The sequence below is a fragment of the Nomascus leucogenys genome, chromosome X, assembly GCF_006542625.1.
Source record: "Nomascus leucogenys isolate Asia chromosome X, Asia_NLE_v1, whole genome shotgun sequence".
NCBI lineage: Eukaryota > Metazoa > Chordata > Mammalia > Primates > Hylobatidae > Nomascus > Nomascus leucogenys.
This window is the reverse complement of record NC_044406.1, coordinates 90,166,905-90,192,266: the sequence shown is the minus strand read 5'-3', so window position 1 is coordinate 90,192,266 and position 25,362 is coordinate 90,166,905. Positions and strand designations below refer to the sequence as shown.

The following is a 25,362-nucleotide window of genomic DNA, read 5'->3' as shown; positions in this document are numbered from 1 at the left end:
TAGATGATTTCCAAGGCCTGCTTCTTGTATTTTCAACATTTATTGAGCTCCTGCTAACTGCTTTGGCCTTTGACTAGGTCTTGAAACATAGTGTACAAAACAAAGTTTCTGCCTTAATGATGCTTATATTCCGATTTACACTCTTTTAAAAAAGTGAGGTAAAATTCACATACAGGGAAATGCACAGATCTTAAGTGTGCAATTATATACAATTAACTGTGTAAAATAGAATATTTCTATCACTCCAGAAAGTTTCCTGTCCCTCTTCCCAGCTACATCTCCTCCAATAACCACTTAGGTTATTTCTACAAATTTTTCTGTTGTAGAACTTCAGATAATTGGAATCATACAGTATATATTCATGTCCAGCATCTTTCACTCAATATAAAGATTCATCCTTATAATTTTATGTATTAGTTGTTTATTCTTTTTAAAAATTATTGTTGTATAGTATTGCATAGTGTGAACATACAAAAATTTGGTATATCTATTCAGATGTTATTGGACATATGAGTTGTACCCATTTTTGCCTATTATAAATATAACCACTATGAACATTCTTGTGTAAGCCTGTTTGTGAATATATGTTCTCTTTTCTCTTGGGAAATACTTAGGAGTGGAATTTCTGCATTATAGAAAAGGTAAACATTTAATTTGATATGAAATTGCTAAACAGTTTTCCAAAGTGGTTGTACCATTTTATACTACCAATGTATGAGAATTTCAGTTGTTCAACATCCTTAGCAAAATGTCAATGTCATGAAAGAAAGATGGATAGAGAACTGTTCTAGATTAAAAGACATACCAACTACATGTAACGTTTGAATAAGGATTGTAAGTTAGATAATGGTAGTATACCAATTTTAAATTTTATGAATGTGATCATTGTATTGTTATTGTTTAGGAGCGTGTCCTTGTTGTCAGGAGATAAAATGCTGGAGTATTATGATGATGTCTATCTACATCATCTACAGTTGGTTTTCAAATAGTTCAGCAATGTTAAATATATATATATTATATATAGAGAGAGTGATATATATATATAAAGCAATTGGCAAAATATTAACTGGTGAAGGCAATCTAGATGAAGAAATTGAAAGTGTATTTCAATTTACTTTATTATCCTTAAAACATTCTGTAGGTCTGAATTGTTTTCAAAACAAAACTTTGATGGGGATGGAGGCAATGATATCTGTCAGCCTTCCAGAAGAAAAGGTGGCTGAATGAGAACAAGCGTAAGATTGACAAATTTGGTTATGTGCAATCAAGAAATGATAGTTTGCTCTAACACCTTTATAGAGTAACAAAAAGAGAGAGACAGCAGGCTGCTATCTGCTTCTGGTGGTAGTTTAAGAAATCATTCTATAGGCTGGCTTGTTGAAACAGACCACCACATGTCATCAAGACTTTTTGTAAGAATTAAAATAGCAGTATTTATATATCATGGATATGATCTGACTCCTGTGGGAGGAAGAGAGTTGGGGAGCTTGAGAACATCTTAATATCAATTTAGGTAGACTAGAAGCAACCATAAAGAGTTACGACAAAAAAGATAATGTTCTAGTAAGAAAAATCTAGTTTATTGTATCAGACTTTGATGTGGAAAGACAATGTGTGAGCTGCTTTGCCAGCAATGAGAACATATATTGATTTATTGGTCACAGGGACCAAGGCTGGTCTTGTCCCATTCAACCACCATCTATTATGGGATGAAAACAGTGATCTGCAGCTCCAGAACAAGTGTTCAGAAAGAGAGTGGAAGGAAACTTAAGAATGATAGGAATGGAGTATCAGGTGGTGTGAGGATGTAGGAAGGATGGGAATAGAGCAAAACTCCAAAGTAAAAGTAACATAATCTGTATTTACACAAGGGCCAGAGGTGAAACTGGATTCAGACTAAAAATACATCAGGGATATAGTATAGTAATCCCTCAGGACATAAAGTTGTTTCCCAAGAGCTATATTTTTCCTCCAATATTCTAAATATTCCGCAAGTGGAGTTCATCTCCAAAAACAGCTCATATAAAAATACATGAAAGTATTCTCTGCAAGTCACCTTCTTTTTGTCTTAGAGAAGTCTGCTTTTGCAGAATGAGGATTTCCCAAAGAAATACCAATTTCATAGAGTTGTTTTAAGGATTATTGAATGTGATATCTTTTTATATGGTATTCTGGAGTCATCCTTTTATGTGATGGGGCAATACTTCAGGTAGGGAGACCAGGAAGAAGCTGTTGCAGTAGTTTATGGGAGGTAAAAACAACAGGTCTTGGTGGTTGATTGGATGTGAACACTAAGAAAGTCTGGCGTGGGGAACTAGTTGAATCTTGGTGTCATTAATATAGATAGAGACCCAAGGTGAGATTTGAGGTGCAGTGAGAGAACTGAAAGAGAAAACTATATTTAGTTCAAAGTGAGATATTTGCATGTCAAAGTTCAAAATAAGTTGGATAAAATATTATGGAGCTCAAAAGAGAGATATATGCTGGAGATACAGGTTTGGGAGTCAACACTTATATGATAGTGAAAACCATAAGATCATTTGAACATTGTGGTAGGCTAATGATGTCCCCCAAAGATATCCACGTCCTAATCCTTGGACTAGGTTAATTTTATCTTATGTGGTAAAAGGGACTTTGCAGATGTGATTAAGTTAAAGATCTTGAGATGGGGAGATTATTCTGGTGGGCCCTAAATACAATCACAAGTGTCCCTTATAAGAGAGAGGCAGAGGGAGATTTCACTTCAGAAGTCAAAAAACCAATACGATAATGGAAGCAGAACTTATAGTAGTGAAACCACAAGCCAAAAAATGCTGGCAGTCAACCAAAGCTGGAAGAAGAAAGGTACAGAGGAACCAGCCCTGCCAACACCTCGAATTTAGCCTTGTAAGACTCAATTTACAGTTCTGTCTTCCAGAACTGTAAAATAACAAATTTCTGTTGTTTTAAGCCACCAATTTTATGGTCATTTGTTACAGCAGCAATAGAAACCTGATACAAACATCTTGAGAAAGAAGAAAAGGTCTATGAAAGAATACCTGAAGGATACTGATATTTCAGCTGGGTTACAATATAGTTTATTGGCTATGACCACAAGCGGTGGTGTCAAAGAGATCTGTATTCAAATTCTACTCTATACTCACTAGCTATGTGACTTTGTACAAGTTATTTAAATGATATGTTGAGTTTTTCTATCTGTAAAATTGTGATGATAATAGCGTATACCTCAAGGGGCTTTTGTCAGGATTAAAGGCTAATATCCAATTAATGAACTTGGTACATAGCAAATGATTCATAAGTGGTTGTTTTGGAGATGCAAGTGTGTTAGCATGATTTACAGCTGATAATCACTATGTAGTTAATAAATGTTTTTAATGTGGGGGTAAACCAACACCGAATGCTTTTCTTTTAGAGAAGTTGTATTGAATTATCCATCTCAGTTCAGCAATGTAAGAGACTACATGAAGGCTTGGGACCAAAGCCTGCATTGTTAAAAAATAATGCATCTGGGCTGGGCGCGGTGGCTCACGCCTGTAATCCCAGCACTTTGGGAGGCTGAGGTGGGTGGATCATGAGGTCAAGAAATCAAGACCATCCTGGCCAACATGTTGAAACCCCGTCTCTACTAAAAATACAAAAATTAGCTGGGCGTGGCGCTCCTGTAGTCCCAGCTACTCGGGAGGCTGAAGTAGGATATTCACTTGAACCGGGAGGCAGAGGTTGCAGTGAGCCAAGATCGTGCCACTGCACTCCAGCCTGGTGACAGAAAGCAGACTCCATCTCAAAACAAACAAACAAACAAACAAACAAATAAATAAATAAATAAAAATAATGCATCTGGCCAGGCATGGTGGCTCATGTCTGTAATCCCAGCACTTTGGGAGGCCAAGGCGGGTGGATCATTTTTGGTCAGGAGTTCAAGACCAGCTTGGCCAACATAGCCAAACCCTGTCTCTACTAAAAAAAAAAAAAAAAAAAAAAATTATCCGGGTGGCACATGCCTGTAATCCCAGCTACCTGAGAGGCTGAGGCAGGAGAATCACTTAAGCCCGGGAAGTGGAGGTTGCTAGAGCCGAGATCACGTTCACTGCACTCCAGCATGGGTGATAGAGGGAGACTCTGTCTCAAATAAATAAATAAATAAATAAATAAATAAAGCATCTATGTGGACTGCTCTCTCTCTCTCTCTCTCTCTCTTTCTCTCTCTCTCTCTCTCTCTGTGTGTGTGTGTATGTGTGTGTGTGTGTGTGTGTGTGTGTGTGTTGCATTTATACTTTTGGGACCAAATAAGCCAAAATGCAGGTTGTTGAGGATTTGAGACAGTAGTAAAATCTTTTTCTGCTTTGATAGTTACTTTATATCTGTGACAACAATGCCACATTCTCTATTAAGGTCTTTCTCCTTTCTCCCCTCCTTAGAATTTTAAGGTGACATTTACATTGAAATGGTTACATGGTTACATTAATGATAAATTACCTATTCCTAAGAGCATAAACTTGAACCACTTTTCAAAACTCTTGCTTCTAACTAAAGTTTCTAAAGTAAAATATAGAACAATGACCAAGAAATGTGAAAGGAGTAATGCAAAAATTGAATCTGGAGCTAGTGGAATGTTAAATAAAGGCCTTAAGAAAAACTTTTTTCCTCCCAAATGAAAATAGCTTTATTATATTTATGATTTTTAAAGAAACTATGCAGGAAAATATTGAGAATTACTGAAAATTACACTATAGATCCCTGACACTGTGCATGACAAAAACAAGGAAGTTGGTGGGCACAGGTGGCTTGGGGTGGGGTGAGGAGGAAGAGTGGTGACAGGAGGGACAGGTAACAAGAAGCAAGGCCTGGTGGGGTAGGGCGTAGGAGGATTGGTTGGATAGGGGGTGCAGACCTTCATTAATAACCAGAAAAGGGCAAATGCCAACCTTCATCGGTGATGCCATTTGTGACCCCTCAAGATTGGCAAAGACCAGAGTGACACGGTGGTGTGCACTGAGGCACTGTTCACAGAGGGGTGGAGGTGGGTCTCTCTGTGTATGGTGGGAGTGTGGTGGGGGTTTCTGTTGCACTGCCTGCCAGCCTAGAGGTGGGGTGCGAGGGTTGGGAGATTAAACTCTGCCGTTAGCCGAGACCTTCATGTGACCAGGAGCCAAGGTGTGAGTAAATTCCTCTTATTCAGGTCTTTTTTATTTTTGCAGCACTCCCCTTTTCTGTTGAGACAGGCTAGTGTCTGGCCCAGAGGATGAGGGGGAGAAAGACACTTTCCCAGAATGGAGCAGGTCTGTGTGAGCAACTGGACTTGGAGCTGTGCATCAGTGGTGGTGGCGTAAGGGGGTATATGTGAAAGGGAAGGAAGGCAAAAACTGAAGCAGGTACAGGTCTGTTTGCTTTGACACCTCTTCAATATTTTGAAACAGAAATGATATGCCTTGGGATGGAAGGAACGGCTGGAGAAAGAGGGTCAGGAGGGAACACACAGACCTGGGGGTAGCTTGTAAATAATTCACTTCTTTTACACCCTGCCTGCAAGGGAGTGCTGCATAAGCACCAAGATGAGGAGTATTGAGATGAAGGGGGAAGGACGTAAAAGAAATGGTGGTTATGTAGGGCGTGCAGATGTGGAAAAATGGAGACTAAGAAATCACTGAAACTATTTCCCTTAATCCAATGTGGTGGGCATTTTAGAGCAGGAGATGGGGATGAAACAGGGGTGAGAAGAGGAGCTTTGAGGCTTGAAGGGATTGGGTATCCAGTCTTCAAAGAAGCCCTTGTCTAGTATACTGGTCCATCCACCAAGCACTTCAGTACCACTATCTTTCTTCTGTCTGCAGGTCCAAATGCCTATTAGGCACAAGAAAGGAAAGAGGAAGAGGAAACTGACTGGGATTTGGGCAGGTCATTATGTGCCATGCTCTGGACTAGAACCCCTGGGGGTTGGGGGTGAAAGGATGGAAATGGCCCAGGCCAGAACATAACTAGGAGGAGACACTGCTCCTACTTACGTTTCATTCAGTCCAGGGAGAGGCTGGTAGAATGGTCTAAAGGAAAAATTGTTGAGAGAGACTGAGAGAATATATATGTGCTCTTTAGGTATGGGAGAAGGGCAAGAACCTGGAGGGAATAGAGGAGTGAATTAGAGGAAAGGTGAGACCTTTGCACTCATCCCCCTGATTCAGGAAAACACACGGGTACTGGAATGAACAGCACACATTCAGTATTTCCTCCCTTTTTTCTCCAAGGAGTAATTGCAGTCAAAGAGGAAAAGGGAAAAACAACTGTCAACATGGAAAATTCCCACCAGGAAAATGAAGAAAGGGTTCGTAATGTAGAGGAAGAGCTACATTTGGAAGAAATTGAAGGCCAGGAAGCTAGAGGAAATAATCACCAGGAACAAGCACAACCTACCCAGGAAGATGCAGATGGCTTGCCCCATAGGCATGTCAATAACAATGAAGGGAGAGGGAGAAGGAGGAAGAGGAGGAGGAAGGAGACGGGGAGGAGGAGAAGAAAAGTGTCCAGAAGAGATTTTTAAAAATTAAGAAATAAATTTAGAGTAATGCATTGGATGAAAAGACAGTCCAGGAAGTGGCCTTATCCCATTTAGTGCTTTTTGTCTTGAATTGAATTATTTTTTCTTGTATTTTTAGGGCTTCATTTTTTTTTTAAATCCCTTCTCTGTGTGTAGGCCATTTACCCTCAAGGAAATTTTCACAGAATGGCTCTGCACCCTGTGGACAACCATTCCTGGACACAGTGAAGTGTCGTTAAGTTGACAGGGAGCCCATCAGCGCAGCACCTAATTACTTCTACTGGCAGGTTGCTCCAGCATGAAACAGGGCCCCAGGGGACAGCATCACCTCCTTTGCCTCAAATTCCCTGAAGCATCTCTTTTCTTTTTTTTTTTTAATTATTATACTTTAGGTTTTAGGGTACATGTGCACAATGTGCAGGTTTGTTACATATGTATCCATGTGCCATGTTGATTTCCTGCACCCATTAACTCATCATTTAGCATTAGGTATATCTCCTCATGCTGTCCCTCCCCCCTCCCCCAACCCCACAACAGTCCCCGGAGTGTGATGTTCCCCTTCCTGTGTCCATGAGTTCTCATTGTTCAATTCCCACCTATGAGTGAGAACATGCGGTGTTTGGTTTTTTGTCCTTGCGATAGTTTACTGAGAATGATGTTTTCCAGTTTCACCCATGTCCCTACAAAGGACACGAACTCATCATTTTTTATGGCTGCATAGTATTCCATGGTATATATGTGCCACATTTTCTTAATCCAGTCTATCGTTGTTGGACATTTGGGTTGGTTCCAACTCTTTGCTATTGTGAATAGTGCCGCAATAAACATACGTGTGCATGTGTCTTTATAGCAGCATGATTTATAGTCTTTTGGGTATATACCCAGTAATGGGATGGCTGGGTCAAATGGTATTTCTAGTTCTAGATCCCTGAGGAATCGCCACACTGACTTCCACAATGGTTGAACTAGTTTACAGTCCCACCAACAGTGTAAAAGTGTTCCTAACTAAAATCAGAGCAGAACTGAAGGAAATAGAGACACAAAAAACCCTTCAAAAATTAATGAATCCAGGAGCTGGTTTTTTGAAAAGATCAACAAAATTGATAGACTCCTAGCAAGACTAATAAAGAAGAAAAGAGAGAAGAATCAAATAGATGCAATAAAAAATGAAAAAGGGGATATCACCACCGATCCCACAGAAATACAATCTACCATCAGAGAATACTACAAACACCTCTATGCAAATAAACTAGAAAATCTAGAAGAGATGGATAAATTCCTCGACAAATACACCCTCCCAAGACTAAATCAGGAAGAAGTCGAATCTCTGAATAGACCAATAACAGGTTCTGAAATTGTGGCAATAATCAATAGCTTACCAACCAAAAAGAGTCCAGGACCTGATGGATTCACAGCCAAATTCTACCAGAGGTACAAGGAGGAACTGGTACCATTCCTTCTGAAATTATTCCAATCGATAGAAAAAGAGGGAATCCTCCCTAACACATTTTATGAAGCCAGCATCGTCCTGATACCAAAGACTGGCAGAGACATAACCAAAAAAGAGAATTTCAGACCAATATCCTTGATGAACATTGATGCAGGGCTTCACTTTTATTTTAGGTTGCATTTTCTAGTCATACTTTCACTCATTTTTGTGTTTTTAACCTTTTGATGATATTGGATTTAGATGTTCTTGTTGTCACCAGTATCTCACTAGATTTTGTTTTATGGTTTCATATGCAAGTCTGCATTTTAATACGGGATTTTTTTCCATTTGCATAGAAAAAGTTCATATATGTACACAGAAGTACACAGACACATACACATATATATATGATATCCGAATTTAAAATAGGTATATTTATATGTTACATATGTGCATAGAAAAATTTGGATAAGATGTACATGAAAAGCTTAACAATATTGGTTTCTCTCTAAGGGGCAGATTTATGGAAAATTTTGTATTTTGAATATCTGTATTCTTTCATTTTTTCAAAAGAATATGTTTAACTTGGCCGGGCGCAGTGGCTCACGCCTGTAATCCCAGCACTTTGGGAGGCCGAGGTGGATGGATCACGAGGTCAGGAGTTCGAGACAAGCCTGGCCAACATGGTGTAACCCTGTTTCTACTAAAAATACAAAAATTAGCCGGGTGTAGTGGCACACACCTGTAATCCCAGCTACTCGGGAGGCTGAGGCAGAAGAATCTCTTGAACCTGGGAGGTGGAGGTTTCAGTGGGCCAAGATCGTGCCACTGCACTCCAGCCTGGGCAACAGAATAAGACTGTCTCAAAAAATAATAATAAATGAATAAATAATAAACTCCCTTTCATATATACATATATCCTGTTAGTCCTGTCCCTCTAGAAAACCCTGACTAATACAAGGGATATTTGTCTTAGTTTTCTTTATTTGCACTATTATTTGTCTTGACTGGTGTCAGGGTAATGTTAGGGCTGTAAAATCAGTTGGGAAGTATTTCCTCTTCTTCTGTATTGGTTTTATATTGCTGTCACAAGAAATTACTACAAGCTTAACATCTTAAACAATACAAATATATTATCTTTCAATTATCAAGGTCAAAACAATATAGGTCTCACCAGGAAGAGACCAAGATGTCTCATTTCTTTCTGGGGGCTCTAGGGAAACATCTATTCCTTCCTCATTGAAGTTGTTGGCAAAATTCAAATCCTTGTGTTTGCAGAACTGAGATCTCTATTTTCTTGGGCAAATCAACAACATAAATGTTGTAAATACCTGACAGACTTTAAAGCTAAGAGCCATTCCCAGTTTCCAAAGGTGGGTACTTCAAATACTGATCTTCTTCTCCAGTACATCTTCTAGTTAATATTTACTTTTCAGATACCTCAAATATCTACACCACACATTCTGTCTGGTTTTCATAGCTGTGTTCACTGCTAGAGAAAGTTGAAATGTGTTTATTCCATGTTACCTAGAACCAGAACTTCACTGTACAAATTTTTATATTTACTGTTTTTTTTTTATTTTGAAGGAAAAAATAGCAAACTTATAAAAAATTGCAGGGACAGTACAGAAAATTTTTTCCCTGAATTATTTGAAAGTAAGTTGCCAGCCTGATGTCCCATCTATCCTATGAGAGGCAGAATTTTAAGATAATTCCTATGACTTTCACCTCCTGGGGTTACTCCTATCACTATGTTACATTGCACAGCAAAAAGGAAATTATCTGAGTAGGCCTAATCTAAGCCCGTAAGCTCTTTAAAAGGAGAAAGTTTTATCTGGCTGATGACAGAAAGGGAAGTCGGAGAGATTTGAATCATGATGAGGGTTGAATGCATCTCCATTGCTGGCCTTGAAGGTGGAGGGGGCCACATGCAAGGACCAGAAAGAAGCCTCTAGATGCTGAGAGCAGCTGCCTGTCAAAAACCAGCAAAGAAATGGAGTCATCAGTTCTACAACTTCAAGGAACTGAGTTCTGCAAACAACCTGAATGATCTTAGAAGGGGATTCTTCTCCTGGCCCTCCAGATAATAGCCCAGGACAGCCAACACCTTGATTTCAGTCTTGGGAGACCCTAAGCAGAAAACCAGCCAAGGCTACCCAGAATACTGACTTGCAGAACTATGAGTTAATAAATGAGTGTTGTTTCAAGCTGCTTAGTGTGTTGTAATATGTTACCTGCAATAGAAACTAAATATAACCCCAAATATCTTTAGTGCATATTTCCCCCAAACACAGACGTTTTCCTATATAACTGCAATATGATGATCAAAATTTTAAAAATTAACATTGATATATTATTGCCATCTAAACTTAGAACCCAATAATTTTTCACCCGTTATTCCAGCAATGTTCTTTATGGCAAAAGGATCCTGTTCACAATCACCTGTTGCATTTAATTGGTGACTCTTTATTATACTTTCATATAGAGTATGTCCTTAGGCTTTTGTTGACTTTCATGATCTTATAGTTGTTATTTTCTAGAACGTCCCTTATTTTGGATTTGCTTCCTATTTCCTCTTGAATGGATTCAAGTTATGCATCTTTGGCAGGACTATTACCGAAGTGATGTTGTAGTATTCTCTCTTTTTTTTTTTTTTTGAGATGGAGTCTCGCTCAGTGGCCCAGGCTGGAGTGCAGTGGCATGATCTCTCTCTGCTCACTGCAAGCTCTGCCTCCCAGGTTCACGCCATTCTCCTGCCTCAGCCTCCCGAGTAGCTGGGACTACAGGAGCCAGAGACCACACCCGGCTAATTTTTTGTATTTTCAGTAGAGACGGGGTTTCACCATGTTAGCCAAGATGGTCTCTATCTCCTGACCTCGTGATCCGCCTGCCTCGGCCTCCCAAAGTGCTGGGATTACAGGAGTAAGCCACCGCGCCTGGCCTGTAGTATTCTCTTTCTGTTCTACCAGGTGGCACACAATTTTGATTTGTCCCATTACTTATAATATCCTCATTGCCCATTTGTTTAAGATAGTGACTTCCAGGCCATTTTGGTACTCTTTTTTCCATTGTAATTATTAATATTTTATGGTGAGGAATTTTGAAATTATGTAAATATTTATTGTGTATTTATATATGTATATTTATTTATATACTGACTTAGGTTTTCTTTTTTTGATTCAACAGGCTATACTGTGTTCTATATTTCTTTATTTTGATGCTCACAATGTCTCCTACTTGACTTGTAGAAGCTTCTTCAGGCTTGCTTCCACGTCCTTTTGGTATGCCTCCATCATTTCTTTAGCACTTTGCTTTCTGGCACAGCAAGATGTTCCAGATTCATTGTGTTATTTTCCTATCCCATCCAACAATTCTCCAAGGATTCCTTGATCCTTTTATTTAATAATGGCATTTTGAAAGCAAGATATGAACAATTAGGTGTGCTTATTGCTCTTGGGGTGTTGTGGCTCCCAGGCCCTCTAAGTGGAAGGAATCAGGCAATATTTGTATATACACAGAGAGACACACACACAAATTCTCACACAAATATACATTCACACATTTACATCTATATTTCTGTATCTGTATCCATTGAAGCCATGACTTCACACTGATACCTAACTCCAATACAATACCACCAAGTTCATTCTAATTTTCTCCCTTTCTATATTTGTAACTCTCTTCTATGACAATGAGAACCTCGGATCCCATTACCTTTACTTGATCAATCCCCCTATATGTAAACAATCTCCCATTTCCTACACTCCTCCTTCCCTGCTTGGAAGCCCCACTTGACATCCTCCCAACTGTGGATTACAATCCCTGTTTTCCAACCCACTTTGTAGACCTGTTCTGGCTGAGACATAGTGCAACAGACTTCCTCCCTACCCAACTTCTACCACACAGGTACCTTTCTCACACTGTTAGCAGCATGGACATGCTTCTTAACCTCCTCAGACTCTGAAACCCTGCTCCAGTCTGCCACACACTTCCTCCACATGGACACCCTCTTCAACCAGATAAAACTCCAATGTCTGTCTCCTGTCTGGGAAGCCCTCATCATAATTCTTAGGCTCTGACTCCCTGCAATGAGCTGCTCTCCCAGCACGAATGCCTTCCTCACCCTGCTCAGGCAAACACAGCTCCCTCCTCTCATCTGATAAAGACACCTATCTTGACCTTCCCCATCTCACAGTGTTGGGACTGAATTGTTGAGGAAGGGAAGGGGGAAGGGTTGAGGACAAGAAAAACAAACATTTAGTTCTGTTTTATGACTGAACTATGTAACTACGTTACCAAACTAAAAGATATAAGCAGCATTGGGCTTAAGTTAAATTCAAAAGTAAGTATAGCCCACGTGTGGTGAAACTGCTCACAAAACAGCACTTGATCACAAACAGATCACCATCTTCATGCCCAATTGAGGATATTCTCTGTCAATAACTCCATTAAAGTGATGGTAAGGTTGCCTCTGACTACATGTAAGCAGCAGAGGAGTCAACAGAATCTTTGTTTTTAACTTGGTGCAGGAAGAAAAAAGGGATATTTGTGAGCCAATCAGCAAATAGCTTCTCTCAAGCCTCTGAGATTTCTGGAGACACACCAAGTAAACATTACAGATGCTACTAAAGCAGAATGAAAGTGGGCACCTGCCTACTACCCTGGCACCTAACTTTCTGAAGAGATGGGCTCTTTCTCTACACACACACACACACACACACACACGCATGCACGGGCACACACACACCTAAGATAAAAGAGACAGGGCAGCCTTTGTTAAAGGCCACAGAAGAGGTCAAGGCCCCATGTGCTGTGCATCAGTGACAGAAATGGAAGAGATTGCTTCTAGTTGGCATGATCTCAGACACTCTATGATCAGGGCTGGGCCTTAAGAAATAGGTAGTACGAGGAAGAGGAAGCCAAGATAGAGAAGGGGGAAAATGGAAGTCTGCTTCAGAATACCCCCAGTTTCAACCCTTATTAGGTCTTCCTTACCAGCTAAATCAGCTCCTCTTCCTCTATATGAGTGAGGCTGTTCCTACTTTGTTTGAAGATCCATAACAACCTGCCTCAAGGTCCCTTGTAAGGGAGACCAATTGTCCTCATTCCCTCCTCATTGCCCCACAAATGTACTTATTTTCTCTAAATCTGTAATTAGAATCAAATCCCAGTATGCTGGAGTGTGGGAAAGTGGGAAGATTGAAATTAGAAAATCAAATAGCTCACACACCAGATAAATTACAAGCTTTTTAATATTTATATTGTTATAATGGGAAATATAACCTTACCTATTTCAGCCTCATTTTTGGTTGGGACTCCAAGACAACTGGGTGTCAACTACTGCTAAATTCCAAAGTGGAGAGTAAGGTGATAAAAGCAGGTTTTGCAATGGACATGAATGAGCACTGATTCTGTTGCACTTAAATAACCACTGACTTGCAGCCTACAAAAAACATTTGAGAGGCCAAGAAGATTGCTGGAGATTAAAAGAAAGTTTGTTTGTTTTTTTTCCTGTTGAGACAAAAAAAAAATAATAAGCTGGAATGCAGTGGCACAATCTCAGCTCACTGCAACCTTCACCTCCCAGGCTCAAGCCATCCTCCCACCTCAGCCTCCCAAGTAGCTGGGACTACAGGCTTGCACTACCACAGCTGGCTAATTTTTGTGGGTTTTTGTTGTTGTTCTTGTTTTAGAGATGAGGTTTCACCATGTTGCCCAGGCTGGTCTGCAACTTGTGAGCTCAAGTGATCCACCTGCCTCGGCCTCCCAAAGAGCTGGGATTACAGGCATGAGCCACTGCGCCTGGCCTAGAAAGGAGTTTCTAATGAGAGCTGTTGGTGTTCCATGAGTGCCCCCACATAAGGAAGGCACAGGGGCTTTTCATATCACATCAAGCTTGCGGCGAAAATCTTCAATTTGGCCATTCAGAGCTCCTGGAACTTGATAACATAGTAAGCATCCGAATTATCCCTGAGAAATCCAAAAAACAAGAGACTGGCTGACCAGCTACCTTGATATCAGAGTGAAGAAAGTTTGGGGAGAGCCTTGGAATTTGAGAGTCATTTTGGGCAAAGAATGTGTAAGTGCTTCGCATAGACTTGACATGGGCCATATGGAAGACAGAAGCAGCTTGGAGATGTCATAGATTTAGATCATGATGGTCTTTTGGAGAAGAAAAAAAACACCTTAAAATAAACAACCTGGAGATATACTGCTGGAAGGTTAAAGGCTAAATAAGGAGTCAAAAGCAACTAGCCCAGGGATATGTTTTTCAAGAGAACAGCAAGGGAGTGCTCTTCAACAATGGGAGACTCCCTATAGTACTCTGAAAAATGTCACATAAGAGGCGGAGTCATAGAAAGTGCCAATACTGGATGGCTATAACAGTATCAATTATATAAGATTTTAATTTCTTCTCACCTCCTCTCTGCCCTCGTTGAATAGAAACTGTTTTATGACTGGAACTGACAGGAGGATTTTTACTTTACATAAGCAGGCAGAAAAGTTATGGAGCATACCCTAGATTTCACCCAGGGGACAAGAGTAGAACTAGTTCCAAAGAACAGGTTTGCATAGGCAGCAGGAAAAAAAAAGTTGGTATATTATTCATCCTACAGATTCTGCTTATTTAATGCATTTGCCACATTGCCAATAATCTCCAGAAAATGTTTGAGAATAGTTTCTGAGGATATTAGCTAAAGGTAGGAAGGAACATAATTTTAGCTACTGTGGTCAGGCATCCTTTCAACTTAGAGCCACTGCATTTGTTATTTCTTCTGCCTAGAAATCTACCCTGAGATATTCACCTGTATCACTCCCTCACCTCCTTCAGCTGTTTCCTCACAAGCCTTCTTTTGTTGTCTCTTCAATAAGAATTTAAGTTCCAAGAAGACTGGGATATTTTGTTTTGTTTTGTTTTGTTCAGTCCTGTAATCCTCAACACCTAGGACAGCACCAGACACATAATAAGTGCCTAATAATAATTTGTTAAATTATTATTTAATATTAATTAGCTATTAATAATTATTTTATTATTATATAATATATATTATGCTATACATAATAATCATTAGCTATTAATCAATATTTGTGCATACAGCAGAGATTCTAAATTCAATCTGTTATCTCACGCAGCTGGATTCTAATTGTTTGCTCAGTTGGTTGACTGAAATATGGGTTTCTGATGGATCACACTAGATGAGATTGTTATACAAGAGATTGCTTAGTATGCTGTAGAGGCAAGAACCTAAAGAATCATGGAAAAGGGAATGTTGTTGTGTATTTATCATGTATTATGAGTACATCTACTTCCTAACTGTGTCCAGAGAGAGGGCCATAAGATGTTACTACTAACAAGAAATTGAGTAATGAACAGGCAAGTATATTTTTAAAGTCTTTTTTTTTTTTTTTTTTTTTTTTTGAGACGGAGTCTCGCTCTGTCACCCAGGCTGGAGTGCAGTGGCGCGATCTCGGCTCACTGCAAGCTCCGCCTCCGGGGTTCACGCCATTCTCCTGCCTCAGCCTCTCCGAGTAGCTGGGACTACAGGCGCCCGCCACCACGCCCGGCTAATTTTTTGTATTTTTAGTAGAAACGGGGTTTCACCGTGGTCTCGATCTCCTGACCTCGTGATCCGCCCGCCTCGGCCTCCCAAAGTGCTGGGATTACAAGCATGAGCCACCGCGCCCGGCCAAGTCTTAAAATGGCTATTCTCCTCAGGCAGAGGATGCTGAGAGTGACACTAAAGCTTGATATGTCATTTTGATTTCAGTAGTGATGCCGGGATCTCACGTAAAGTAAATTAAGAAGCTGAACTTAATCACCTGGGTGATTAACCAAGGAAGGCCTGGTTACCTTAGTATGCACCAGGAATGTCATGATAGACAGAATAATTTGAGTTGGAGGAATTTTTATCCGTAGCTAACTGATCCTGTGATACGATGGTAGAGACAGTATGTTTGTTAACTAAATTATGTTCCATTTTTCTCTGAGGTTCATATTCAGGTACTGGTTTTCCCAGACTGTGTTGCAGTTAGGTGACTGATTTCCGGCCATTGGAATGTGAGCAGAAGTTATATTTACCAACTTCATGTCTCTTCCTTATGAAAACTCCAGCATAATCTTCCATGAGTCTTCTCCCTTCCTCTGTTTTCCTGATGAATGTAAACACCCAAGGCAACCTTGGAAATCACATTTACAGAATGTGAAGCTTCCTGCCACCATGGTCCCTAAACGATTGCATGGATCTGCTCCCATCCTATCCCACCTGCATTGACTTACTGTCTGAATGAAAATTAAAATTTAAGTTTGCTATGCCTCTGAGATTTTGGAAATGATTGTATAGTAATTAGCCTACCTTGTTATCTACTAGGAGAGAAATGAATAGGTGGTGTGATGGTTAATATTCAGTGTCAACTTGAGTGTATTGAAGGACGCAAAGTATGGCTCCTGGGTGTGTCTGTGAGGATGTTGCCAAAGGAAATTAACATTTGAGTGAGTCAGTGGACTGGGAAAGGCAGACCCACCTCAATCTGGGTGGGCACAATCAATCAGCTGCCAGCGCAGTCAGAATAAAAGCAGGCAGAAGAACCAGTGAAAAGACTAGACTGGTTTAGTCTCCCTGCCTACATCTTTCCCCCATGCTGGACGCTTCCTGCCCTCAAACATCAGACCCCAAGTTCTTCAGCTATGGGACTCTTGGGCCTTTTACCACAGATCGAAGGCTGCACTGTCAGCTTCCATACTTTTGAGGTTTCGGGACTCAGACTAGCTTCCTTGCTCCTCAGCTTGCAGATGGCCTATTGTGGGACCTCACCTTGTGACTGTGTGAGTCAAAACTCCTTAATAAACTCCCCTTTATATATACATCTGTCCTGTTATTTCTGTTTCTTTAGAGAACTCTGACTAATACAGGCGGCCCACTAATTTTTTACTTGATTGAGTGATCAAAAACTCCAAATCATGGCAAACAGAGAGCTGATATAAGCTACTAGATAGTCTGGGTTCTGTCTTAATTACAAGACCCAAGTCAGTTCAACTATCATAACCAGTGCCCCTTGAGGGAGGACCTTACTATAACATCATAAGTATGTACAGGGAATAGTCTTCTCCAAAGAACCTGCAGCCACAGTTAAATATCATTGGTCTCAATTGATAGGTGAGAAAACTGAGACTCAGAAAAGTTTTTCTAGATTATACACCTAATAAATGGTAGAACTGGAATTGTAGCTTATATTCCTAATTCTTAGATGAATGTTGAATATAAGCCCCCAATCTTCTGGCTTGTAGGGTTTCAGCTGAGAGGTCTGCTGTTAGTCCGATGGACTTCCCTCTGGAGGCTACCTGTCTTTTCTCTCTACCTGCCTTTATCATTTTTTCCTTCATTTCAACCTTGGAGAATCTGATGATTCTGTGTTTTGGAGGTGATCTTGTAAAGTATTTTATGGAGGTTCTCTGGATTTTCTGAATTTGAAGATTAGCCTCTCTAGCCAGGTTGGGGAAGTTCTCATGGATGATATCCTGAAACATGTTTTCCAAATTGCTTCCATTCTCCCCATCTCTTTCAGAGATGTCACTTGAGTCATAGATTTAGTCTCTTTACATAATCCCATATTTCATGGAGATTTTGTTCATTTCCTTTTCATTCTGTTTTCTTTATTCTGATCTGATTGTCTTATTTCAGAAACTCAGTCATCAAGCTCTAAGATTCTTTCCTCAACTTGGTCTATTCTGCTGTTAATGCTTGCAATTGCTTTATGAAACTCTTGTAGTGTGCTCTTCAGCTCTATCGAGTTGGTTACATTTTTTTCTGTAATGGCTATTTTGTTTGTCGGCCCCTTTATCTTTTAATTGTGACTCTTAGCTTCCTTCGATTGGGTTTCAACATTCTCCTGGATCTCAATCATCTTCGCTCCTATCCATTTTCTTAATTCTATTTCTGTCATTTCAGTCATATCATTCTGGTTAAGAATCCTTGCTTGAGAACTGCTGCTGTCATTTAAAGGAAAGAAGACACTTAGCTTTTTGAGTTGTCAGAGTTCTTGCACTGGTTCTTTCTCATCTTTTTTTTGAGACGGAGTCTTGCTCTGTCGCCCAGGCTGGAGTGCAGTGGCGCGATCTCGGCTCACTGCAAGCTCCGCCTCCCGGGTTCATGCCATTCTCCTGCCTCAGCCTCTCCGAGTAGCTGGGACTACAGGCGCCCGCCACCACGCCCGGCTAATTTTTTTGTATTTTTAGTAGAGACGGGGTTTCACCGTGGTCTCGATCTCCTGACCGCGTGATCCGCCCGCCTTGGCCTCCCAAAGTGCTGGAATTACAAGCATGAGCCACCGCGCCCGGCCTCTTTCTCATCTTTGTGTGTTGATGTTTCTTCAATCTTTGAAGTTGCTGTCCTTTGGATTTTTTTTTCTTTTATCCTATTTGATGACCTTGGGGGTTTCATTGTGGTATAGTTCAGTTGACTGGTTTCATTTCTGGAAGATTTTAGGGGGGCAAAGTTCAGCTCAGGACTCCTGGACTATGTGCTGCAACACTGGGGGACTGGCATCAGCCCCCACTTTGTTCTCTGGCTCCTTGAGGTTAGGAACCTGCTGTGCTACAAGGGCTGAGGTGTTCCCGGACTGCTGGTTATCACACTACGATGGGAGGTGCCAGCCAAAGCACTTCCTAGGGCGGTAGCAGTGGGATCCATCCTTGTTCGTATGTGGCAGTAGCATCTGCAGCTACAGCATGGTAGGGTGCACACTCATCTGCTGCGACAGGGTACTCATGGGTGCTGTGTTGCTGGCCTCTGTGCGGGCCTTCGCAGCAGCGGCTAGCATTGACAGCGCGGCTGTGGGGGCGGGGCGGTGACAGGGCCCAGCCGGCGACTGTGTGCATGTTCACACTGGTGGTGGTGTTTGCGCCCTTTGTGAGCTGTCCAGCTGGCAGCAGTGGCCTCTTAGGGCAGGGGCGGGTTCACTTTTCTCTGTGCTTAGTTTCGCACCTGGAGGCCATTTCCACGCACAGGGGTGGGGCACTCTGCCTGCCAACTCTCCAACAACAATGGTGGTTGGGGAAGGGGGCGGGGTGCACTCACGCCAGCAAAAATGGCATGGCCGGGTGCACAGGCACACCCGCGCTGGTGGGAGAGGGAAGGCAAGGTCGGCCTGCCAGCACACACGCACTGGCAAAGTGATATTGGGGGTGGCCAAGGGTGAGTATATGTGGGAAAAGCGGCCTGGTGAGGCTACAGTTGGGGGAGAGTGCGGGCGAGCTGGTGCGTGTCAGCGGGGGCCGTTCTGCTAGGGCATTCTGCTGGTTAGGTGAGATCCTCCCGCACCAGAGCTATGATGTGGCATGGGGGCTGCATTGCAAGCAGGCGCGGCTACGCTGGGCCCCCGCCAGAGGCCAGCGGATTGAGAGGTGCTCAGGTCAGACCGGTTCCGTCTCCTGGGCAAGATTGCTTTGCAGAGTTCAGGTCCCACAGTTGCCCTAGGGCTAAAGTCTCCTACAAGAGCGAGTCAAGCCTAGGGGGATGGGCAACACTGACCATGCTCCCACTACAGATGCTCCTGCACCAAACCCTCTGGCCTCCACTCTAGCTGGAGTTCTACCCCTACCACTTCTCTGAGCAGCTCTCCCTGCCAATTCAAGTGTCCATAGTGGTCAAGGTTCTCCTCCTGCCAGGATTCCAAAGGCCTGTGGGCAGAGTTGGTTGCTCTTTGTTCATCTCACCCCTTCCCCAGGAGTAGTTGGGGACTAGGAGTGAGGCCTGGTGTACCTGCCCCAGGCAGTGTTCCCAGTTTCCTCCCCCTTTAGCGCAGCATCTGTGTCTCTCCTCTGTCTGCTCTCAATGCCTTCCCTCAGAAGATCTGCTCGGAGTGTGCCAGTCGATGCCCTGTCCCTCCATGGGACATGTTCCTCCTGGCTGCATCTAATTGGCTGTCTTACCCCCTCTCTTGGTATTTTATTCTTGTTATATTTGAACTGTTTATTTGTTTTTGCTTTTTTCATTAGAAGTTCAATTATTTTCTTGCTGGCTGTCCTGACCCATATGGGCTGCTATAACAAAATATCATAAACAGAGTGGCTTATAACAACAGAAATTTATTTCTCACAATTTTGGATGCTGTGAAATTCAAGATTGGGTGTTGGCAGATTCCGTGTCTGATGAAGGCCTGCTTCCTGGTTCACAGAAAAGGTGAAGGAGCTCTTTGGGTCTCTCTCTCTTTTTTTTTTGAGACGGAGTCTTGCTCTGTCACCAGGCTGGTGCAGTGGCGTGATCTCGGCTCACTGCAACCTCTGCCTCCCGGGTTCGAGCGATTCCCCTGCCTTAGCCTCCCCAGTAGCTGGGACTACAGGTGAGCACCACCACGCCTGGCTAATTTTTTATATTTTAGTAGAAATGGGGTTTCACCATGTTGGCCAGGATGGTCTCGATCTCCTGACCTCGTGATCTGCCTGCCTCGGCCTCCCAAAGTGCTGGGATTACGTGCGTGAGCCACCACGCCCAGCCTGGGGTCTCCTTTATAAGGGCACTGATCCTATTCATGAGGACTCTGCCCTCATGACCTAATCACCCACCAAAAGCGCCACCTTCTAATACCATCACCTTGGGAATTAGGTTTTCAACATTTTAATTTTAGGAGGGACACAAATATTCGGTCCATAACACTGGCCTTTTTAAAGACTTCTTCAGTGATATCTCCAATTTCTGTAATATGAAGACAGCAGCATATGCTGCTGTGTAAGATTAGACTGACTCTCCTCTTCTCAGAGGTCTCGTCAGTCTTTCTCCTCTTAAGTTCTGGAAGATTTGCCAGGCATTAGTTCCCAGGCATCCATCCCAAGCTTTGCTCCAAAATCCATAAAAATATGCACATTTTCCTCAAGAAACTAAAATTTTACAAACATGAATGTATAAACCACTGATAGGGATGAATGTGTTAGCCCTTTTTCTTCACTCTTGGTTTATTTGCTTTTGTTGGTTTTTATAAAAGAGTCATTATATTTTCTTGCTAGTCTCTTTAGAGGCACTCACTGACATCTCTCTGTTGTCACCTTAAAAAGACAAAATGTATTGCCCACTAAGATCAAGGAAAGCTGACCCTCCCATGGGATGTAGAAATGTGTTCACTGTGATAGCTCTGTTCTTCTTCAGTCACCTTCTGATCCAGCCCCCTCTAGCTTTTTCTAGAAAGTTCTCTCTTTACTCCTCCACCCTTGCAGCAACACAGAGGTAAGGGAGTTTTCTTCAGTTCTTCAACCAATCATGCTCCTGATCATGTTCTGGTTACTGAACTTTATGTCCTCTAAAGTTTTCTGCTCACCGCCTACCATCACAGAAACTCCCAGGAGTCTTAATTTAGTTCTCCTTCAACCAATTACATTGTGACCCCATTCCCTGACCTTTACCATTTCCAGCAAATTCTGTCCTTATCATCCCACTCTCCCAGAAACACCAAGGAGACAGGGCTCATTTTGGTACTTCAAAAAACCATATTCTGAACCCAAGCATTGACACTTATTTCTTCCAGAAAGTCTGTCCTTATTCCTCATCCTCCCCTAAAAACCCCAGTGAGGAGGCTTCAGCTTTCTTTCAACTAATCATGTTCTGATCTCACACCCCCACAGCTAGCTTTTTTTTGTGAGGGAGGTAGATTGAGGCTACTTTGGGAAATCCACAATTGGTCGTTGCCAGAAGGCACAGTACTCATTTTCAGAGGAACCAAAAGATCATTCATGGACTCTACTCAGTCAACTAGCCTTTTTGAAGTGCCTGAGTTCACCACTGTGCATTTTCAAATCAGACTCTATATCATCCTCTTCCTCTAGACAGGTGAAAGATCACTCCAGCTCCAAAATTATCTGAGGCACAGGGTTTCCCTTAAATGTGGTTTTCAGTTGAACATGCAGGAATTCTGATGACTAAACAGCGTGAAGTTCATATAAAGTGATTTTTGCGTAAGTTGTATATGCTTTTCCATTTACACTGATTGGCAATCAGTACTTACTGCAAAAATTTCCAAATAATTCTTTCTGGAGGCAATGTGGTGAGAAGACAAGCACCCTGAAGCACTAAGGCTGTGGTCACAGCTCTTCCATTAATTGGCTGTGTGACCTTAGGAAAAATCGCTTTCTTAACAATTCCTCACTTGTGAAACCAAGTTTGCACCAAATAAGTGATTTTCATTCTTTTTTTTCACTGTGATCTAGTTAGAAATACATCTTAAAGGTGGCAATATTTACTACATAGAACACATTATTTTCTCAAAAACAATTCTTAACACTACTCACCGGTGACAGGATGACTTTTGTTTTTTTAAAAAATTGCTTGTTGTAACCCACAAAACTGATTTCAAGAGCCATGGAGTGGCAATCCTAACTTTGAACAACACTGGAGGATCTTATTTTTTTTTTAATCCCTCAATATTCTAAAAATTAAAGTGTACTTGAGATGTAGAAAAACAATGTATAGAAAAACAGCCCCATTCTTGCTGATTCTCTTTTACCATCCTCAGCTTGTCATGAAGTTACAAAAGTCAAATATTCTGCATCTCCGGATGATAAGGTCCAATAGAAAATGGCCCAGGCTGGATTCCCCCACCCCCAAAATATTCAGCAGGGGTTAGCCTTGGTACTTAACATCTCTAAGCCCCAGTGACCTCATCTGTAAAAGTGGAATAACAATACAGATTTTATAGGTTGTTCTAAGAATAAAATGAGATCCTGGATGTGATTCTGCTGACAGGGGTGATGAATTGAGTTCCTCAGGCTGTGACCTTCAGGCATGTTTTGTTTTGCACAGTGAATAACTTTGCCACTGTCCCTACCACTCCTATAATCATCAGTCTTATTTTAAGGTCTCACACTTTTCTTTTTTAATTACTTGCCCATCAAAGTCAGATTCATCTTGATATTGTTTCTTTATTGTTTACGGTTATGACACATTATACACACACACACACACATCTATATAGTTACATACACACACACCAATGGCACTGATTTTGGTACACATCAGAATTACTTAAGAGAGTTTGTTAAAAATGGAGATTCTGGAGCCCCACTCTGTGAGTCTGGACAATAGGTCCCACATTTTTAAATGCCCCTGCCCCCAAGGTGTTTTTATACAGATGGTAGACTCACTCTGAAAACCACTAGAACATACATTCTTAAAATATCAAACATTGAATTCTTTTTTGGTCAGGGACAAGAAACAAATTGTCAAAGACAACTAAGAGTTTGAGTCCAGGTAGCCGGAGGAGGAAAAGTAATATTTACAAAAAATAAGGACTGGAATGAAAGAGGAAGATGATGGAATACAGACTGCTTTTTGAATTGCTTTATGCATTTCATATTATGAAAAGAGCATTTTTCCTAAAATAGGTGAATTGCCATGCTGACCGTAACTTTTAGGCTGAGACAAAACAATATTCAATTAGAATTCTAATTTCCATTAGAAACTGGTAAGTGGAAACACCAAAAGGCTTACAGAAAAAGTAAATCACAAAAATACAAGCTTGTAAAGCAGTGTTCACATTAACCTCAGCAAAAACTTTTAGGATTCAAGGTATGAGGCAAAAGTCATAATGGTTGTCAGGTTCAGGAGTTTGGAAGCGCATATAGTGCCTCATCTGCTGTTCCCTAGTCTTTCTCTTGATTTCCATCATCTGCCCTACAAATCTTTCTACATCATCTCTGGCTTCATTGTGCTCAATATGCCTATTAGGTATGGCCCATCGAAAATTAGGGACAAGTCGCCTAACTCGCCCCCGCCTGATATTTCCTCCAGGCTTCTGGCCTTCACCCCCTCCCAAATGGCGGGATTCTTCTTCATTCTTCGTGGGGGCCTGCTCCCCTCCTTCGTTTTCTTGTTGGGCATTTTCCCCGTTGAGATTGTTTGCCGCTAGTTCCTCTTTGGACTCCATTACTCCTAGGAGACAAGAGACAGAAAATGGGCCGAATTCTTGGTGGACTGATAAGCACTGAGGACAGAGGCCCTACTAGGCACCTTTTAAAATTCAGAGCCCTGGACTTGACTTTATACTCTTTAACATTTCATTTTTTTCCACCTGAGAAGCCAGTATGCCCTGTGGGGTGCCCCCAATCCGAGCCCCTCCCTCCCGCAAAGCCCACCATTTTGCCTGTAGATCCATCTCCAGGCTTTTGCAGGCAGCAAAATGGAGGACGAGGATGGGGTGTGGGAAGGGGAGGGTTGCATGGGGTAGAGGGGGGCGAGGGTGAAGGCATGGATAGGTGTCTCAGACTGGGCTTTCCTCACGTTCCGGCCCCCACCTCACCACCGTCCCTCGCACCGACCTGGGCCTATCCTTGCCGTCTCCTCCTCCTCCCGATTCTTGACGCGAGGTGCTCCGCTGCAACACTTAGCCCCGCAGACCTGCAGACGGCCGGGGTGGGGGAAGTGGGGGCTGCTGCAGCAGAACGCTAGCTAGGACCTACCGCCATCAGGCCCCTTCCCTGCCCCGCCCCAGGCCCGGGCCGGGGCCCTGGCCCTGGCCCTCCTCGCCGCCCTCGCCCCCCGCCTCAGCCGCCCAACCCCGCAAGCTGACCACCATTTTCTGCACCAAGAAGGGCGGGGTAGGGGTGTCGGAAAAGCTTGCGCTGGTGGCGGAAGCAGGTGTTTCCGAAGGGTCGTAGCCCCAGGACCGCCGGCTCCCTGGGGGCCGGGCACCTCTCCGCTCAAGGAAGGCTCGCGGGCCAGCGGCGGGGCCCTGGGGCTGCATCGCGGACCGATTGCGTCTCCGCACGGCTCCCCTGGGGTGGGGCATCCGCAGGCCGGAGCCACTCCCCCACACCAACCCCAGGGACCCCCTCCGGATCCCTTACCTGCTCCCCCTCCGCTTCCTACTTTCGGGGCCGCCCCTGGCCCACACGTACTCAGGGCCACCGGGAGCAGGTACCACCGCCGAGAAGGGAACGAGCGACGATGGCTCTGACGCCAGAGCGAGACAAGACTCAGTGGTGGCCGGTCACGTGGGGCTGTTGTCATCGCCAACGGCTCCGCCCCCGTCCCACGCCCCCTCCTGCAGCCCGGAGTCAGGCGGGGCTTTCGGGCCAGCCCCTATCCTCATCCGGAGTCTCTTTTAGTATCTCCAGCCTGGCCAGCCCTTCCATTCTCCTGTCTTTGTGTATTCTTGGGACTTCCTCTGCCTCCCCAAGAAGGAAGCTGTCTTCTCAGGGAGCTGTTGGCCATTCCCACTTCTGTGGGGACTTGCCTCTCCCTGTCCTGGGCTCCCAGGATTTTCCCCACATCTCCCAACCAGGACCCGGGCGCAGAATTTAAAGGGGTGCAAAATGCCTCAGCAGTCAAGAAAAATAACATTTTAATGCAACATTTTAAAAAACAAAATTATTGCAAGAAAATTTATGATGAGCAAGATGTCAAAAATTTAAATAAAGAGA

General features: G+C 42.7%; 1 protein-coding gene across 1 annotated transcript; it reads right to left on the bottom strand.

Moving 5' to 3' along the window:
• Positions 1 to 22,792: 22,792 nt before the first annotated feature.
• On the bottom strand, positions 22,793 to 24,926 carry BEX4 (brain expressed X-linked 4). Its single transcript, XM_030806995.1, has 3 exons — positions 24,787 to 24,926; positions 24,259 to 24,337; positions 22,793 to 23,872 (listed from the first exon to the last, which is right to left on the bottom strand). Exon 3 carries the CDS (start codon positions 23,865 to 23,867, stop codon positions 23,505 to 23,507), a length of 363 nt encoding a protein of 120 aa, XP_030662855.1. The 5' UTR covers positions 23,868 to 23,872; positions 24,259 to 24,337; positions 24,787 to 24,926; the 3' UTR covers positions 22,793 to 23,504.
• Positions 24,927 to 25,362: the final 436 nt, after the last annotated feature.